Source organism: Trichomonas vaginalis, chromosome IV (assembly GCF_026262505.1).
Source record: "Trichomonas vaginalis G3 chromosome IV, whole genome shotgun sequence".
Taxonomy (NCBI): domain Eukaryota; phylum Parabasalia; order Trichomonadida; family Trichomonadidae; genus Trichomonas; species Trichomonas vaginalis.
In genome coordinates, this window is record NC_067206.1 from 33,822,935 (window position 1) to 33,841,933 (window position 18,999).

The 18,999-nt window shown below is 31.9% G+C and overlaps 8 protein-coding genes across 8 annotated transcripts, besides 5 other annotated features; 7 read left to right on the forward strand and 1 right to left on the reverse strand.

Moving 5' to 3' along the window:
* Positions 1-131: part of a mobile genetic element that runs on past the window's edge.
* Positions 102-131: a terminal%2Cinverted (terminal inverted repeat of MuDR-3_TvMULE3 transposon ID:TVAGG3_0217180).
* Positions 132-447: 316 nt separating this feature from the next.
* TVAGG3_0217190 (transcription-initiator DNA-binding domain ibd family) lies at positions 448-1,363 on the forward strand (the record flags this gene model as incomplete). The annotated part of the gene is made up of 1 exon (XM_001318791.1): positions 733-1,338. The coding sequence occupies one exon, from the start codon at positions 733-735 to the stop codon at positions 1,336-1,338; it is 606 nt and encodes a 201-aa protein (XP_001318826.1).
* A 456-nt stretch (positions 1,364-1,819) lies between these two features.
* Positions 1,820-2,605, forward strand: TVAGG3_0217200 (protein ubiquitination; the record flags this gene model as incomplete). Its single annotated transcript, XM_001318792.1, has 1 exon — positions 1,820-2,605. One exon carries the CDS (start codon positions 1,820-1,822, stop codon positions 2,603-2,605), a length of 786 nt encoding a protein of 261 aa, XP_001318827.1.
* A 1,297-nt stretch (positions 2,606-3,902) lies between these two features.
* Positions 3,903-4,014: a mobile genetic element.
* A 250-nt stretch (positions 4,015-4,264) lies between these two features.
* TVAGG3_0217220 (NTF2-like family) lies at positions 4,265-4,718 on the forward strand (the record flags this gene model as incomplete). The annotated part of the gene is made up of 1 exon (XM_001318793.1): positions 4,265-4,651. One exon carries the CDS (start codon positions 4,265-4,267, stop codon positions 4,649-4,651), a length of 387 nt encoding a protein of 128 aa, XP_001318828.1.
* Positions 4,719-5,109: 391 nt separating this feature from the next.
* TVAGG3_0217230 (putative phospholipid-transporting ATPase family) lies at positions 5,110-8,296 on the forward strand (the record flags this gene model as incomplete). Its single annotated transcript, XM_001318794.1, has 1 exon — positions 5,125-8,241. The coding sequence occupies one exon, from the start codon at positions 5,125-5,127 to the stop codon at positions 8,239-8,241; it is 3,117 nt and encodes a 1,038-aa protein (XP_001318829.1).
* Positions 8,297-8,850: 554 nt separating this feature from the next.
* Positions 8,851-8,975: a mobile genetic element.
* A 360-nt stretch (positions 8,976-9,335) lies between these two features.
* Positions 9,336-10,924: a mobile genetic element.
* Positions 10,925-13,920: 2,996 nt separating this feature from the next.
* TVAGG3_0217260 (acetylation-dependent protein binding) lies at positions 13,921-14,628 on the forward strand (the record flags this gene model as incomplete). The annotated part of the gene is made up of 1 exon (XM_001318795.1): positions 13,921-14,628. The coding sequence occupies one exon, from the start codon at positions 13,921-13,923 to the stop codon at positions 14,626-14,628; it is 708 nt and encodes a 235-aa protein (XP_001318830.1).
* A 276-nt stretch (positions 14,629-14,904) lies between these two features.
* Positions 14,905-15,483, forward strand: TVAGG3_0217270 (uncharacterized protein; the record flags this gene model as incomplete). Its single annotated transcript, XM_001318796.1, has 1 exon — positions 14,905-15,483. One exon carries the CDS (start codon positions 14,905-14,907, stop codon positions 15,481-15,483), a length of 579 nt encoding a protein of 192 aa, XP_001318831.1.
* Positions 15,484-15,736: 253 nt separating this feature from the next.
* On the forward strand, positions 15,737-16,116 carry TVAGG3_0217280 (PLAC8 motif-containing protein; the record flags this gene model as incomplete). The annotated part of the gene is made up of 1 exon (XM_001318797.2): positions 15,737-16,036. One exon carries the CDS (start codon positions 15,737-15,739, stop codon positions 16,034-16,036), a length of 300 nt encoding a protein of 99 aa, XP_001318832.1.
* A 123-nt stretch (positions 16,117-16,239) lies between these two features.
* Positions 16,240-18,679, reverse strand: TVAGG3_0217290 (WD40 repeat-containing protein; the record flags this gene model as incomplete). The annotated part of the gene is made up of 1 exon (XM_001318798.1): positions 16,252-18,666. One exon carries the CDS (start codon positions 18,664-18,666, stop codon positions 16,252-16,254), a length of 2,415 nt encoding a protein of 804 aa, XP_001318833.1.
* Between the last annotated feature and the right edge of the window lie 320 nt (positions 18,680-18,999).

The following is an 18,999-nucleotide window of genomic DNA, read 5'->3' on the forward strand; positions in this document are numbered from 1 at the left end:
ATGAAACTCGCAACAGTTCCATAAAAAATTTTAAATTCTCAACTGTCGAAATTACCGATCGGTAATCACACCCTTCACGGGTGTGTCACTTTTTACAGGCGTGTCACTTTTAGCTAAAATTACCCCTACTCGAAAAAAATTACCCCCTTTTTTTGTAAAATTCGGATGAAATTTAAGAAAAATAACAACCTGGAAAATCATTACGTGCGTTTCCAAAGAGAATGGCTTCTCTTACCATCATATATTTGAAATTTTTGATAATTCGATTGAAAATTATTTGTTTTAAAAAGTCTTTAATGATGTTATCAGGTCGCTTGTCTTGAGTAATAATTCAAGGCATTATTCCAGATTGATGATATTTAATTTTTCATAATTCCAATTGAAATGAGTTTTTGAGCTTTATTAAAGTCAGAACACTTAATGCATCAACTTACAATGGATTTTCCCCGAATATGTATATCCTTAATTTATGATAAAATAAAAATAAAATCTTTGATAAATGCGAATCATACTTTTGGGATTGATTCTCACTCAAATCTTGAGAATATTCGAATGAACAATATCAAATTCACCTAGTTTTATGTTGGAATTCAACATTTTCTGAAACTCTCTCAAAAAGAATTTCTAAGAAAAAGTTTTTCTTTCAATTTTTTGAATTGAACGCAAAAACCGTCCGTCCTGTCAATTTTATCCCTTCAAATTTTTTATAGAAAATAGGAATCAAAATTTATAATGCAGGAAAAGCTTCCAACTTTCTGGAAACTCCTCAGTGAGAGTGATCAAAGGATGTATAGGAAAATCCAAGAAGTTTTAAGTCAGCTATCAACAAAAAATAAGCGAAACACAAAAATTGATGATTTTAGAGAATTGGTTGATGCAATTGATATTTTCGAAAACTATGATAAAGAGTCGAAATGGAGAAGATGCTTAGCATGCGGTTTAGTCAAGTTTGATGGCGGAATTGCTGTTAATACTTCTCAACTATCCATATTGGCACTAAGATGCAAAACATCCATTAATACCTCATTAAAAGGAATGGGATACACGATAATAAGCGGTAACTCTAGCGAATCAGAAGAATTTCTTAAAGAGATTCCTTATATCTCTGGAAATCCGTCTGAAATGAGACAATGGACTGTAAGATACCTAGAAGAAACCTCTTACCAATATCAGCATCAATATATTTCTCCTCCTGAGGGGATAATTCCTGAAACCCCTGTGTATCAAGCTCTTCCAATGAATCAAGGACAAATAGAAGAAATTGTCCAAGAAAATAGTCTTATTAACAATTGGGAAGATGATTACTCAAATACGAATTTTGATTTAATTACATTTTAACATATTAAATACTTTATATCTATCCTATAAATAACTTACATATTTTTGTCATAGCTTATAAGCTACTGGCATGTATTTCAGAATACAAAATATCAGATGATTTGATTTGAGATTAAAATATAAATGACTAGGCCTAGTCATGCATATATCTATAAATATTGTTCACATCTCTTTTGACAAAGTCAAATTCTAAATTTGATTTTGGTAAATCATAAACAATTTTCACATTCCTAATTAAGAATGTAATCCTTAGGTAGTGTTAATATATGTCTGATTCAATATAGTATGATTGGATTCGAATTCAGTTAAATATTATTCATAATTATGAGATCTTAGTCATTTTAAGTCTTGTATTCTTAATAACAAAACATATTCATGAAAGATATTTTAATTATAAAACAAAATCATTCCCATGCACAGATCTAATGTCTACATTGGGTACAACAAATATAAAAAAAAAATTAGTCAAAAAATTTTCATTATGAGTTCTGACTATTCTAAACAATATGAAGACTTTATAGGGGCGCTTGAAAAGCTCTTCCACATAAAATCTAATGAGCCTATCGAAGATATGTGTAATATAATTACAAATACTTTGATTTCGAAATATCAGCTTTCCATCAAGCATCTTGCAAAGTTAATTCGTGAGGCAATTAGATATAATTATGCATCTGGTGCGAATTACTTCAAAATACTCAAACATATCGGCGCCGATTTCTTATTCGCGGATTTAGAATTTGAAAAGGAAGATTCGATCCAATATATAGTTATGCATGATCAAATTGATAAGTTCAAAGAATACTCAGTTCAGCATTCAATATTGGGTGATAAAAAATTTCTCAAAATTACTAATTTTGATATCGATTCTTTCTTCGAAGATGTTGATGTAGAATTAACACTTATCGAAGCTTGTGCCTATTTTGGATCAGTTAACATATTTTATTTCTTAATTTCAAATTATAATATTAAAATAACTGGAAACTGTCTTAGCTACGCAGTAATTGGAGGAAATCAAGACATCATCAACGAATGCATGAAAGAAAATAAAATGGGCATTGATTGTCTCAGGAGTATTATAAGAACACACAATCATAAATTGTTTGAATATGTTTTAGATAGAAGTTTATACAGATTTTCTGATTTATACGGAAAGTATTGGTATTTGCCAAAAGAAAATAATTTGATGAATGACAAAAAATATAAATCCATTTATGAAGATATCATCACATATCAAAACCTTAATGCTGTATTTATTCTATTCAAATGAAACAAAAAAATTATCTTTCCATGGGCTGCTGCATTTCCGCAAACAATAGATATTTTCAAAAACAATACATTTTCTAACAAAGATAATGTCACTAAATGTGGAATTATTCTTTTCGCAAGTAAAGCGCAAAATTCTGATATTTGCAGATTATTACTTGAGTCATACAATCAAATTATAGTCGACAATAATGGTGTTAATATCAATGAAAAAGATAAATATGGAAATACAGCTCTTTATTATGCAACAAGGAATAATAATAAAGAAACAATTGAGCTTCTTATTGCGCATGGTGCAAAAACCAATGAAAAAAATAAAAATGGAGAAACCGCTATTCATAAAGCAGTATGGAATAAAAGTAAAGAAATAGCCGAACTTCTTATTTCACATGGTGCAAATATCAACTAAAAAAATAATGATAGAGATACTGCTTTACATATTGCAGCAAGTGAGGATAGTAAAGAAATAGCCGAACTTCTTATATCGCATGGTGCAAATATCAACGAAAAAAATGATGATGGAGAAATCGCCCTGCATATTGCAGCACGGAATAATAGTAAAGAAGCTGCTGAAGTTCTTATTTCACATGGTGCAAATATCAACGAAAAAAATAATAATGGAAAAACAGCTCTTCATATTGCAGCACGGAATAATAGTAAAGAAACTGCTGAAGTTCTTATTTCACATGGTGCAAATATCAACGAAAAAGACAGATTTGGAGAAACTGCTCTTCATATTGCAGTATATTATAAGTGCAAAGAAACAGTTGAAATTCTTATTTTGCATGGTGCAAATATTAATGAAAAAAATAATGGTGGAAAAACCGCACTTCATCTTGCAGCACTTAAATATTGTAAAGAAATAACGGAACTTCTTATTTCTCATGGTGGCAAATATCAATGAAAAAGAAAATACCAATAAGCAAAGAACAACTGATTATTGACTTTGTTCCTCGTTAGGAACAAAGACTATAATGAAATATTGAAAACAATTTTTGATTAATTGGCTGATAATAAACGTCTCATTGATATTTAGTACGTCTCCCCAAATTAACTTCAAAATGATGAAGTTCGGATTATTCTAATATTATTTTATTATTTTTGATAAATTGCTTCTTATGAGGTATATAGTATGAATAAATACCTCATAAGGAGCAATTCCTCCGAGTTAGCTGGGAAGCTTTTTTTGAATTTGTTATCATTTCAAGAATGTTTCCCAGCTATCTAGTAGAAACTAAAGGTTGTGAGGCACTGACACATAATCAGTGCCTCACAACCTTTAGTTTCTCATTTCAACGGATGAATTGCTCCTTATGAGGTATATAGTATGAATATATACCTCATAAGGAGCAATTCATCCGAGATGGCTGGGAAACTTTGTCTCAATATCTGAGAATTTAGACAAAGTTTCCCAGCTTTATAGTAAAAAGCGAAGGATAACGGCGACTGACAGCAGGTGCTTATCCTGCTGTTCGAAGTCGCAGTTATCCTTCGCTTTCGTCGCTATGTTTGCTCTGATTGGGAAATGATAACAAAACTTAGCGACGATACAAGGCACTGCAGGCTGTATATTGGGAGTATATGACCTGCAGCGCTCTGCAGTGCCTTGTTATAAGAGAACTTATGGCTGAATAACTATGATTATAATTTTGTCACTTTTTATATGACAGAGAGTGTAGCAGATACTGCCTCAGCTGCTGTCGCACAGAAAATTGTCATGGACTATTTCATGTCAATTATGACTGATAGAGAGAATGTACCTGTTTTTTATGCACGAGATGCAGTTTTATCGTGGGAAAATCAAAATTACAACGGTCAACAACAGATTAAAGAGTTATTTTCAAAACTCCCAGAACAAGTAACATTCAAAATCAGCGGTTATGATGTTCAACCCGTAATTAGAACAGATTTATTAACAACTGTGATTGTTTTTGGAACATATCAAGTTTCTGGATTCAAATTACAAGATTTCCATAGCGTCTTTTATGTTTATGTTCGCAGAAATGAAGGAATCGCATATATTAAATATCAAGTCTTCACTACATTCTAATATATCTTGTATTTGTATGTAATAAATGTTTACTATAGAGATTTTCTAAATAATCTTCTTTTTATTGCTAGAATATAAAATTATTTTTTCATATCATTTAATTCCATTAAAAACTATATTGACTGATTCTATTTTTGCATGACTATAGATAATTAACTTCCTAATGCCAATAATTTTATGAAAATTTAATTTTCCGGATAAACCTTGCTCATATGATCAACAGAGTTTTGTATAATCACTTCAATGTTGTTTTCCATGTGGTTAAATCTCTAGACTCATCCAAATCGAACGATATTCTTGAATCAATCTCGATTTATCTGAAAATCATGCTCGTAAAAGAGAAACAGTCAATACAAGAGAGCTCAAGCAGTTTCACAAGATATCCAAAATATCTCCATAAAAAAAGTTGGATATCGTAAAAAATTTTTTTCTTATCCGATAAAAAAAAAGGAGAAGAAAAAAAATTTTTTTTGATGCCTTTCGGGCGACGAAATAATCAGCCAAAGCCCGAATTTATAGAGTTTAACATTGGCAAGCGCGAATACATGGAAGGTATTCAAGCTGATAACTATGTTAGAACTACAAGATATACATTTTTAACTTTTCTTCCACTTACTCTTTACGAAAACTTCCAACGTTTAGCAAATGTCTACTTTTTAATCATCGCTTTATTCTCTTTAGCACCATGGTCACCAGTTACACCAATTGTTTCTATTTCACCACTTATATTTGTCATTGCTGTGTCAATGCTCAAAGCTTTATTCGAAGATTTGCTTAGATACAGAACAGATAAGCTTTACAACTCAATTAAATTCGAGGTTTGGCGTAAAGGACGCTTTATGTTAGTTCAATCTCGAAATATCCATCCCGGTGATATCATTCGCCTCGAAGGAAACCGCGAAAACCCAGCCGATTTCTGCATTATTGAAACTTCCGAGAACAATCATAGCTGTTTTGTCAACGAAGTCAACTTAAATGGTGAAACAGCTGTCAAACAAAGGAAGGCTATTCAATGCGTCAGCAATTTCGAGATACCATCAACCATCCAGTCATTTGAAAACAGTCGTGTTAAAATTTCTTCACCGTGTAACGATTTACGATCATTAAATGGCACGATTACTTACCAAGGCTCGGAAAACGCCTTCTCAATGAAGAACGTTGTCCTCAAGGGTACGTTCCTTGCACATACTGCTTGGGCAATCGGTGTTGTTTTATATACAGGCCATGATACACGTATTATCCAGAACCAGCGCCATCCACCTCATAAGACATCGCGTCTAGAATCGAAATTCAACATCATTATCCTCATAGACTTCATTTTCAACTTCATTTTAATTGGAATTTGCACTTTTATGGCCGCTCGAATGGATATTACCAACAAATTCCATTGGATAGAGACTATGAAAGTCAACGCGCTCAACGTTATGAAGAACTTTTCAGCTTTTGCGATTATTTTCTCGTATATGATTCCAATTTCATTATATGTCACTGTCGAGTTTGTCAGATTCTTCCAGAGATGGACTTTCTCAACAGATCTCGGTATGTACTACCCAGGACTTGGCTTTTGCCAGCCAAATAACTCAAATCTTAACGAAGAACTCGGATCCGTCGACCATATCTTCTCAGACAAGACAGGAACATTGACAGAGAACATCATGCGCTTCGTACAACTCTCCGCGAGAGGTTCTATTTACGATGTTGTTACAGATAAAGAACGTGTTAAGATGCTTGTCTCCAAAAAGACAGAGCGTAATCTTCTTGAGATATTGGCCGCAATTCCTGTCTGTTCTACCGTTATTTGCACTGAAGATGGATATTCATCAGAATCTCCCGACGAAGAAGCCCTTGTGAACTACGCCAAAGAGCTCACAGCCACCCTCACAGCAAGAGTTCCCGACGAATCGATGACAATCGACCTCGGAGGAACCGAAACCAAATTTGAGCATCTCGCCACCATAGAATTTGACTCGGATCGCAAGAGAATGTCCGTTGTCGTACGTGCTCCAAATGGAGAGGTCGTAATCTACACGAAAGGTGCCGATACGATCATGTTCCCTCTAATTGCCAAAGACGAAGACGAGTCTGTGATCAAATCTACGAAAGAGCAAGTCGACGCCTTTGCCGAACAAGGCCTCAGAACCCTTATTTATGCTTGGAGACTGATGCCAAAGGACGAATTCGAACAATTCATGGCAGAATACAGAGAAGCGAACCTCGCAATGACAGACAGAGATAAGAAAGTCAAAGAAGTTGGTGCAAAGATCGAAAAGGACCTTGTTTTGTTGGGAGCAGTTGCAATTGAAGACCAATTACAGCCAAATGTCCCAGAAACAATGTCATATCTCTCAATGATGGGTATCAAGTTATGGGTTTTGACAGGTGATAAGCACGAAACAGCAGTCAGTATCGCGAAATCTACAGATGTTATCACTCCTGAGTGCAAAGTCTTCGAAATTCTTACCGGCGACCCTTCAGAAACAGCCACAATCTCAAGACAAATCGATGAATGTACATCTCCATGCGTTCTCGTTCTTTCTCCCGATGCATTAATCTACATTACAGAACAAGTTCCTCTTGAACTTGTCAAAATGGGTGACCAATGTCGATCTGTCGTCTGTTTCAGAATGTCTCCATTCTTAAAATCCAAAGTTGTCGATGTCATGCGCTCTAATACTAAAAAAGTCTGTCTTGCCATCGGTGATGGTGCTAACGACGTCAACATGATCCAAACAGCGAACGTTGGTGTTGGAATTATCGGTCGCGAAGGAAGACAAGCAGCACAAAACTCAGATTTCGCAATTACACGATTCAAACACCTCAAACGACTACTTGCAGTTCACGGACGTCTTAGTTTAGTTCGTATCTCAGGTGTTGTCCGATACATGGTCTACAAAAACCTTGTTTTCTCATTAGTTAATATTCCATTCTTTTATTTCACACGTTGGACACCATCTCCCATCTTCGACGGCTGGCTTATGGCCACATACAACCTTATGTGGACTATTTTCCCACCAGGCGAGTACGGATTCTTTGAACAAGATGTCAGTTTCCAAAGTATGATGAAATACCCACTTATCTACAGAGATGCACGCTCAGGAAGGTTCATTTCCATGTGGCGCTTTGTTGGAGAGCTTGTCAACGCTATTTACCAATCAATGATTTTATTCTTCTTCAACATGTACGTTCCATCCATGAAACCACTTAATGGACGTGGTTTGGTCGATGACTTGAACTTCAACGGTGTTCTTTTGTACATTTCTATTATTTTGGTTGTTGATATCCAAGCAATCATCAGATCACAGCACTGGAACATCTTTTTGTTCTTGGGTGTCATTGTTTCCATCCTCATCTTCTTCCTTGTCAATCTTCCATACGGATCATTCCCTACATTTGTTCCTTTGATGTATTTCGTTCCGCAGACAATCTTCACATCATACATTTCTTATGTTTTGTTGGTTATCTCTGTCTCTTTCTCTCTCTTCCCAGAGGCAATGATCAAGTACTTGAAGGGAATGTGGGCACCATCTTACACAAGAGTTATAAGAGAACACGAACTTTTGGAACAAATGAACAGAAAGAAATCAAACTAATTTATTTTTTCATTTAAAACCCTGTCTTAAAATAAAATACCTTTTTATTTATTATTACTTTTTCATTTATTTTATTCTTTACTAGATGTTTGTTAAATACTGTTACCACTTTTATTGAGCTAAGTAATATAAAATACTGTATAGTGATTTATAATGACTTTTTCCCGCCCAAAATTATTAACTTTTTACATTTGAAAATTCGTGTAAAAAGAATAAATGTTAAAAAATTGTGAAGATTTCAGAAAGCGATAAGTGTACCCTTAAAGGCGATGGCAGGAAAAAGCTGTCAAAGAAGTTATACAGTCCCCCGAAAAAAGTGTCGCAGGCATGCATGCCTTTCTTTTGGGAACTTAATATGTTGACTAAATAGAAATATCATTTATTAAAACTTCGACTACATATTGGCGAAAATTTATTATTTTTAATCTTACCACTATCTGATATTTCATGAAATCATTGAATTGCAGATATTCTTTATTTTGATTGGGAAAAAAGTATTGTAGATATTCTTTGTGTCAGCTTTTTCCCGACTAAAAATATTGACTTTTTATCTCAGAAAATTGAATTTACAAAACGTTAGAGAATGTCAGATGGGCGTAAGTGTACTCTTAATGGTGCATCCCCCCCTATGGCATGGCCATCAATTCAGATGTTTAAGGTTGATTTTCAATGACGCTTCACCCCAGTTGTCAGGATTTTGAATTAAAGTCATATGGGCTTAAGTGCGGCCTAAAAAGATCTATACTATAGATTATAAACATATTGCAATAGGCATTAATTTGATCATAGACTATTTAGAGTGATGGTAACACATAAAAATATTATACTTGCCCTCGCTTACTGTGTTACTCTAAATTGTACAGTTTTGTACAATTTGTCTATTCATAATTTGCATTAATCGGATGGTGAAAATCTGTGAGCTCATTAAAGAAGGGGATGTGAACTATTAAAAACCAGCAAAAATGTTGAATATTTTTTGAGATAATTATATTTGTGATAGAAGCTATTCGACTTAGACGGAAAACAAAAAATTTGAATAAAGGATAGATTTCATTACTCATTCGGATATAGATCTTATATTCATTATTTTATTGAAAGGTACATTCACTAGGCGATAACAGTAAAATGGGATGAAAATAGGATAAATAGCATCCCTATATAGTGCCTAACAATATTTATACAGGCCAAAAAAATTTGGCTAGAGATTTGGCTAGTTAGAAAATTTAGAAAATTGAGAGGAATTTTTATTTTCGAATTTTTTTTGGAAAGTTAAAATTGTGATTAAAAATTGTTTTCCGGGAGAACTAAGCATCTTATCATATATTTAAATCGATAAAAATATTAAATAATAGTTGAATAGTATAACTACGTGAAATTATGGCTGAATATACAGAAAAAATGAACATATTTGACATTTTTGAAAATTCATACATTAGTTGGTGACAGACTCATAAACTATACTTTAGCTAAGATTGATATATGATTTCAACAACACATGGTTAAAATCGTAAAATTTTTTTAGATTTCAAAAAGATATATATGGTAATATAATGGAACAGAGTCAGCAAATAGCATGTAAAATATGTTACAATTAACTTTTTATTATATCCAATAGTAGATATCGAATGGTATCCAGCTTTATGGTTAAATATTTTCTTATCGAGCTTCTCTTTAACTGTTGTATTAAGGTTGTAAATTTTTGATGCTAGAAACTTTGGAATCTTCTTTGCTGCTGCATTTTTTCTTGAGAGTTCTTGCAATTTCGAATAGATCTGCACATTGTATGAAATAGGGGCTTTAAAATATCTTGAAAACAGAATAGGACTGCTTTTCCAAAGGAATGCTTACTTGTAAATCAGAGAGTTTCAAAATTGAGTACAAGATTATCATCATAACTTTTTGATTTTGCTGCGTAAAAGGAAGACAATGTATTAACAAATCATTTACTGTTGTTCATCAAAAGAAGAAAACTTTGATAACAACTAATGATGATAAAATCAAGCTATCTTTTAATATTTTAAATTGATAAGACATTCAAAATATTTGAATGGTTTAAAATATTTTCTTTTAATTTCAATAATATATTATCATGATTATATAATCAAATTTAAATTTTTATTCAAAAAGGCAATATTTCAAACTTTTAATTTCAATAATCTTAATTCGGCAATAAATGTATTTAATTGTAGCAAATTTAATGATTCTTCGTCATGGTTAGCAATTTGGAGCTCATAAATTAATGATTTCTTCAAGTAAAATTCTGCATTATTTCAAAAATCAATAATTCTCTAGTAACTTTTCTTCAAACCCTAACCATTATAATATATGTAAAATAGAAAATAATTGCAAAGAAAGATAGCCGAATTTACTGGGTAGTTCTTGTGATGCGAAATAATTGCAAATTAACACCTAGTTTTAACAGCATCAATCTCTTTTTGCTCTCATTTAAATGCATTCGCACACTTTAATTTTGAAATATAAGAGTTTTGGAAATTATCAAATTTATCTGCTCAAATACTATAGATCTTCATAAGTGTTAATAGAATCATTAGCCTTACATATAGTGTTTAATATAATGATGCACATCATACTGGGATTTATTCCTTATTCATCTAGTTATTATAAGATTTACAACCCCATGAAAATTTAAAATTTTGTCAAAAATAGTGAATGTACCTTTTTTATTGTAACTGAATTATTGGATGAATACGTTTTTACGATAAGTGTCAGAACCTTAAAGTGAATAATATAACTTTTTAATGAAAATTTGTTTTAATTTTAGTTATATAGCGTATGAAAACCCTCACTTTTTGCCACTTATCGTAGACAATTGAGAAGTTTACAATACTTAAATTTTTAAGGATAATGATTCACCCTCTTGATGATGAAGATTTTCGATTTATGAAAAACATTAAGAAAAAAATTGTGTGAAGAAAAATTTTTCGTGATTTCCTAGAACACTAAAAGATTTTAGACATCGATGGTTTGTGAAAATACAATTTTATACCTATGTGGATATTATCGTACTTAAAAATTTATGAATAATCATATTTTTGAGGTTTCAAAATTATATATTATTTTTCAGAATGGAGTTAGAACCCAGAATTCATAAATTAAGCTCCTTATATGAATATAAGAATATGTGTACAAATAGCTAATTTGTATTCATGCCCGTAAGAGTCGAATAGCTTCTTTTGTGATATTAGATTCACTCTGCATTTGAAGTGCAATTAAAGTAGTGAACGGAATCTGGGATAAAAGCAGAGATGCACTGAAATAATTAATTTGTGGATATTCGTATTTTATATCAAAATTAAATAGCAAACGATTACTTGACAATTTATGTAATTCAGGGAATAAGTCGTCTGAAGAAGATGACGATCCCTGGAATTACTATTTCAAAACTGCATCCACAAGTACAAAGACTGACAAATGCCAGAAATACACGATATCAATTTCTTCTAAAGGTCAATATTACTTAGAAGAATGTAATTTTTACAAAGAAGATGGCCCAGTTATCCAATTTAAAGATATTAAAGACACATTATTCCTGCATAATCTGTGTTCTTTTAGTAATTGCAATTCAACAATTACTGGAAGTTGCATTTACTACCGACCTAACACCAACAGTGCAATTGTTCAACGAAAGTTTTGTTGTACAAAGTGCCAAAGTGAAGAAGGAGCACATTTTTCATATACAAATGTTGGATCAGATAACTTAAACTTTTTTATTGAAAGTTCCCTTTTCGATGTAGGAAATGAAAGTGTTGGTGAAAAAACAATTCATGCAAGTTATGGTAATATCATAGCTTCATCAACAAATTTTTCATCAAATAAAGCTACGAAATATTCTGCTGGATATTTTTATAAATCTTTAGAGAATGACTTTATAACAACATTTAATTATTCAACTCTTGTTAATAATTTAGGAACAGGTAGTGAAGCTTCAGTATTATATATTCGCTATAATTCTTTGATTGATTCATGTAATATTATAAATAATACTAATAGACAATCAACAATTGGAATTATTTACCATCAAGCTAATTCTATTACTGTAAAAAGTTGTTCTTTTACTAACAACACTATTCTTGAAGGTTCGTGTTTGATATATAACACTCAAGATCAATTAACAGTTGATAGTTGTTACATTGACAATTCGATTTCAACAACATTTAGAAATGATGTATCTACTAATACAAGACAATTATTTATTAACAATTTGACTCATTTTTCAACTGATATTTGCCGTCCAGAATCTGCAATTATCAATAAAAGTATTTCTAAAGTTAAAAAACTTCCTCTTCTTTTACAAGCTTTACTAAACATTAAAAAGAATAAATAATACGAAGTAATTAATTCCAAATATTCAATAATTAATTGCATTATTTAGTTGCAATTGACCAAGACAATATATTATATAGTATATGAGCAAAATGAAATTGAATAACTACAATTTTTCAATTTCAAAAATTGAGCCTATTGAAAAGGCAATTGAGAATAGTTATAATTTAAAGGGAACAAGAGTAATATCAATCTGCATGAAATAAATTGTGTAGATATAGAATATATTAAAAAAAGTGTTTCAAATCAAATTGATAAAGCGATTCTTCAATACTAATTAGGATACTTTTTATTCTTACAATAAAGAAATAACAATAAACGAAAGAATGTTTTGAAATGTAAAACAAAATTGTGCATGACATGTAATTGGTTTGAGAGACGAGTACACGTAATTCACAGATGATCCTTGAATTGGAGCTCCTTCGAAAGCAGTTGGATCAATCTCAATCTCTTTCTGTCGATAGTTTCTAAATGCTGTCATATACTCAAGAGATTTTATGTTTGTAAAAGCATGTGATAAAATAGTCTTCACTGTATCAGGAAAGATCAAATGTTTCACAAAATTTTGATACGTGCATGAAAAGTATGATATAGTCTGTAAACCAGATGGAAATGTAAATTCTGTTACATTTTTCCTAGAATGAAAGCGCCTTAGTACTTTCAAATCTTGTGTATAAAGAATCCCGTCAACAGATTTAAAAAAAAATATTTTTTGGATCAACTTCATATTCTTCTAGCTTAAGAAGTCGATCAAATGGGTTCCAGATGCTAATATATTGGACATTTTTAGGGATAATTATTTTTTTGATTGGACAATCGCCAAATGCCTCATCTTCTATCGAAATTAATGAAGTAGGGAACGCAATGTTTTCAAGATTGTTAAAATCTATGAAACAAAATTGGGGAATTTTTTGGAATCTTTCAGAGATGGTAAAATTAACATACTCGGACTTAATTAGATCGGATGGGATAACTACATTTACGTTGCCACTAAATTCTAATACATGACTTTTAGTCGTTTATCCATCGAAGATTTTTTTGGAATTTTGAAAGTGGCAAAAAAAATTCTTCATTCAGCAAATCCTAATGAATTAACTAGTATCTCATACTTACATTCATAGAAGATTTAAAAATCATTAAAGAAAAACCATAGTGAAAAATTATCAGAATAAAAATTTAAAAATCAAGGGATTTAATCATACATTAATAATAAGTAAGTAAAATACATATAAATGGCTTATTTAAATTTGATTGATTCTGATTATGTTTTGTGAGTTACTCAAAATTATTAAATTTTTCGGGTGAAAAAATTAAAGAAATTTTAAAATTTTATAAATGACTCAAAAAAATATGGAAGATTCCATGCAAAAGAGAGTTTCAACTATTCTTGAGAATCTGATGAACCACCCAGTAACACGGCCTTTTCATATACCTGTGCCTACTGGTGAAGATGCACCAGCAAATTACTTCGAAATCATCAAAAATCCGATCGACCTCGGAACAATCAAACAGAAAGTCGAAGATAAGAAATATTCATCATTTAAAGAATTTTTCACTGATGTTGAGCTCGTTTGGAAGAACGCAGAGACTTATAATGAGCCAGGATCTCCAATTTCTGTATTGGCTTCAGAGAGTCGTCGCATATTCTTATCATTATGCCGAAAGGACAATCTTTTTACACTTAGTTCTTGGTGTAATGAAACTTATTCTTTGAAGAAGAAGTTATCTGATGTTATTCAATCAGCACCGAACAAAATCAAGCAGCATCTTAACAACCAGCTAAATCAAAAGCAAAACAAGCAAAATAATACACTATTTACTGAAAATGAAATGGTCAATTTTATTAAAGCTTATCAAATGCTACCAAATGAAGAATGTCAGAGAGATATGATAAAGATTATCAATGAACACCAGCCAGAGATAGATACAGGACTCCAAACTTTAGATGTCGATATTACAAACTTTTCTTTACCTACAATGCACGCACTTCGTGATTACATGAAGTCTACTTTAGAACACTCTGGTTTGAAGTATCCAGAGTGATTTTTATTTATTTGTTTTTTTTATATCATTGAAAATAAAATTTTTATATTACTAATCACTGATTGTTTAAATTCAGCTTGTCTAGTATTTATAGAAACATCATAAGTAAAGGCTTTTCATTCTGAATGCAAAACATTATCAAAATTCTTCATAAAATGAATGAGTTAGACTAATATGAAGATGAGGCACTCAATAAGATGCCTTGACTGTCATATTTGCATGCTTAGATTTTGATGTGAGTTTTGTTGTACGTTAAGAAATTTAGAATTTAGTATCATGTTCACACCAAAGATCACTAAAGAAAGAAAAATTCTTCGTGTTGAAATCACAAAAGCATTCCCTGGTGCCAAACCAAAAGAAATTTTTGATAAAGTAGTTAATGAACAAGCTCCAGTCATCACATTTAGAACTGTTGCAGAATATTGCGAAAAACCAGAAATAGATACTGATCACTTAGCTGATATTTTTGCTCCTTATGGTGTTAACGATCCATTTATTTCTCTTTCTCAGTGGACAGAGTTCCTTAATGATGACTTTGCAGACTATGAGAATGGAATCAAATACGGTGAAAAATTAACAGAAAAACAGAACTTCATACTCCTTAAATTCATGGGTATTCTCAGAACAAAGTTTGGTGCTTCAATGGCATCAAGATGGAATTCTGCCCTTGCAAGAAACCCACCAAATGCATCAAATACAGAACTTAGAGTATCTGCTTTATGCAGAATTTTCCATGATACAAATCTTCCATTCGAGCCGGCGGAATTTGTTGATGCTATATTCGCATTCTATGATGAAAAGCTCGAAACTCTTACATTCGACCAGTTTAGCCAATTGTTTGCAGCATATCCATAATTCATCACAAAAATTATTATTAAAAAATGTCTTTTTAAGCAGAAACTCACATATTTTGTTAATCTGATTGCAAGTCAATGCAATTATACTCCTCATAAGTAAAGCAATAAAATTTTTATAGGGAAAATCGACTCCAGCAAAAATTCAAAAAAAGGTAAGGATGTTGCTTGGGGATATTTATGAATTTTTTTTTCTATTGCGGTGATAAATTTTTGTATGCTATAGAAAAGTGACAAATTTTACTTGTTTAAAAATGTCGAACGATTACAACACAACGTTATTAAATTGTTTCGCAGACTCATCAGTTTGCGTTCTTGGCTGTTTTTGCCCATGCATTCTTTCTGGAAAGAATATGGCAAGAATGTTAAACGAGGACTACAGACCAGTTTATGGATTATGCTGCCCTTCACCATTTTGGACACGCAGATTACTCAGAATTAGATATAATTTCGAACCCGATGAGGGACATGATTGCTTAATATTTACTTTCTGTTTGCCATGCGGAATATGCCAAGATGCACGCGAGTTGAACTTCCGTGAACAGACTGCATAACTTTTTTATTCATATAACACATGTATTTTTAACCTTTTTATTACAAAATATTTTATTAAATAAAACTCTGTAAGTAATCCATATAAAGACAACTTTTTATAGAAGGTAACCCTGATTTTTCAAACCATGGTCTATTACAAACACATTTTACGCTCAAAAAATAAAGCATTAAGCAAAAAAAAGAGAATGTATAAGAACAAATACAAACAAATTTATTAAAGATGCTTTCTTGAATTAGTTGGACTAATTACAGGAACAATTGAAGATAATAAAGATATGAATCGGGAAAGTAATAAAAATATTGTGGAATTTATCTTGGAAGAAGCAATGTTATTGAGAGCATTGTTCATTTCAACAACATTTTCCCTTAATGTTGTGAACCATTTATCGCTTCCGATTTCGAGAGTTCCGAGGCTTCTTTCAAGGATTTCAGTTAACGGCCTAACAGTTACTAGCGATGATTCGAGAATTTCTAGACGCGCGGCACGATCCATTAAAATACTGAGCGGCTCTTCTGATTCTTTGGCTTTGAATGTTTTACGAACAAAACCGTCTGTTATAGAATTTCTTAATTTTTCTACTATTATATCAAAATTCTTGAGGCTTTCTTCAATAAGATCAATAAGTTCGCCGTCAGACTCTGTATTGATCTGATTTGATGCGTTTCCTATCTTTTGGTGCAATTGCTTAACGGCAGAAGTTAGTTTACTATTCTGATTTGGACTAATTTTTTGAGATATCGCTTCAATAAGCATTTCAAACTGAGATATATAGTTCTTTCCAGCATGTAATATTGTTGGTGCATTATGTATACCTGCAAGTGGTAAAAGACTTGAGTAAACTTGATTTAATGTCTTATAAGATGTTGATTTGTCAACAGAATCAAGTTTGTCAAGCATATTTGATACAGATTGCGTTAGGCTATCACATTCTGGTGTCATATTCAAGTAATCTTTGAGCTTTTGCTCAGCTTTTGTTAAAATTGATTTATAACTTGAATAAATCGACTCAACGCCATTGTATATCAATTCTCCATCTATTTGGAATAGATTAGCAATCTTTTGGTGATCTTCTTTTTGCCTTTCGACGTAATCCGAAATTTTATCAATTGTTTCGACATCCGAATCGGAAACTTGGACTCCAAGTGATTGTGATAACAAGCAGATTCTATCCCGAAGTTTTTGAGTCTGCGCATTTGAAAATTTTTCATATTCTGACTCCAAATATTCGTTTCTATGTTGAATTTTATGAACTTTTTCTATGACTTCCCTATGAGATTTTGCGGCGAACAAGTTCATTATCTCTTTCTCGAACTCTGTGTCCTTCGGCATTTCGACTTTCTTTGGTTGTTCTTCCAAAATTTGATTTAATAAATTATTAAATGTAGGAATTATTTCATTATCATCTATTACGTGTACATCCATTTGATTGGCCTTCATTTTCATCATGTCAATAGATTGCATAACTGTTGATCTCAGCTTATTTGAAAAATCATTATTCAAATTTGAAGTTTTTTCTTTAGCTTTCATTTGAGTAATTGATTTTTCTAAGTCTACAATTCTCTTTTTCATGCTTTCTATATCTTCTTCTTCAAATAAAACAGCTTTTGCTGATGAAATTTCCAAAACTTGGACAATAAACTTTTTATCTTCACCTCCATCTCTTATATAAGCACATAATCGTCTGAGGAGGTCAGAAAGATCTGGATATTTAGAAATATTGAATTCTAAAACTGTTTCTTGATTTTCTGGTTTTTGAGGGCCTAAATAGTGATACAAACCATTTCTTTTGGCTTCTTTCTCAAGTACTTGTTCAAAGTCTTGTATATATTTGAGAACTCTGCTGATATCTTCTTCAAATAATAAAATTGATTTCATTCCGTAAATAATATCACTGCAGGCATTGTAAGCTTTCAATCTAAGGGCTTCTACTTCATTTGCATTTATTTGTAATGTCGAAAACTCGTTTCTGAATGCAGAATTAATTGTTCTTGAATAATTTCTTAATTCTGTTGTAAGACGGCCTTGGCTTTCAGGGGATTCTTGTTTTCTTAGTATTTGTATTACAGATGTTTTAATAGGACTAAGAATCATCGACATTGTTTGTAATCTTTTAATTATTGGATCAATTGAGCCGCAATCATCGGATTTTATACGAACATAGTTGAGTGTTTCGTTAATACATGAGAAACTTGCTTCGACTGTTTCCTCAATTGATTTCGTTCCCGTAGAACTTATTTGAGAAATTATTGATTTTAGTGCTTCGAATGATCTGAAAAAGGGAAGAGCAGCAGAAACAAGTGATTTAGCAGGCGTATTTGTCGATGATTGTGATTGCCTTTTTGAATTTGTAGTTCGACTTAAATTTGCATGGAATTCACCAAATAATCCATCGATTTCGGTGATTTGCTTGGAAAGAGAACTGTGAAATGATACAGTCTCACTATTATGAGTCAGAAATATTGAAACTGCATCTATAACTCCTTTAAAAGCCTGCTTTAACGTTGGCGTGTTTTCATTATCGATTGGTGGGAGACCTTTTACTGATTTTGAGTGATTTCCTGATTGAAGAGGGGTAATCTTACTGCGCCTTGGCCCCGTGGACGTGCGAAGCCTCGGTTCGTAGGACATAGTATTTTATAACGATTTCTTATGATTTTGGAAACTCCCCCAGCGTTTTGAAGATTTCGAGCGAAATTGATCTACATTCTATGGTAAATCAGATTTTCTTAAAATAATCTATGAGAGGGTCCAAATTTATAAAATTTTATGCGGAATCAGCGAAAATCATCTCTGAGCCATGAAGAAACTTGAGATTTCTCAGATTATCAATTAACTAAAAGATTTACTATAGTAGCAATATTTCATACGCAAAGAAAAACATGATTGAAAACTTTCATGCAGCATCCAATAATATTCTTAGATATGCCTTGAAGTGTTGTGGGTTAAGGTTGTACTAGTAGA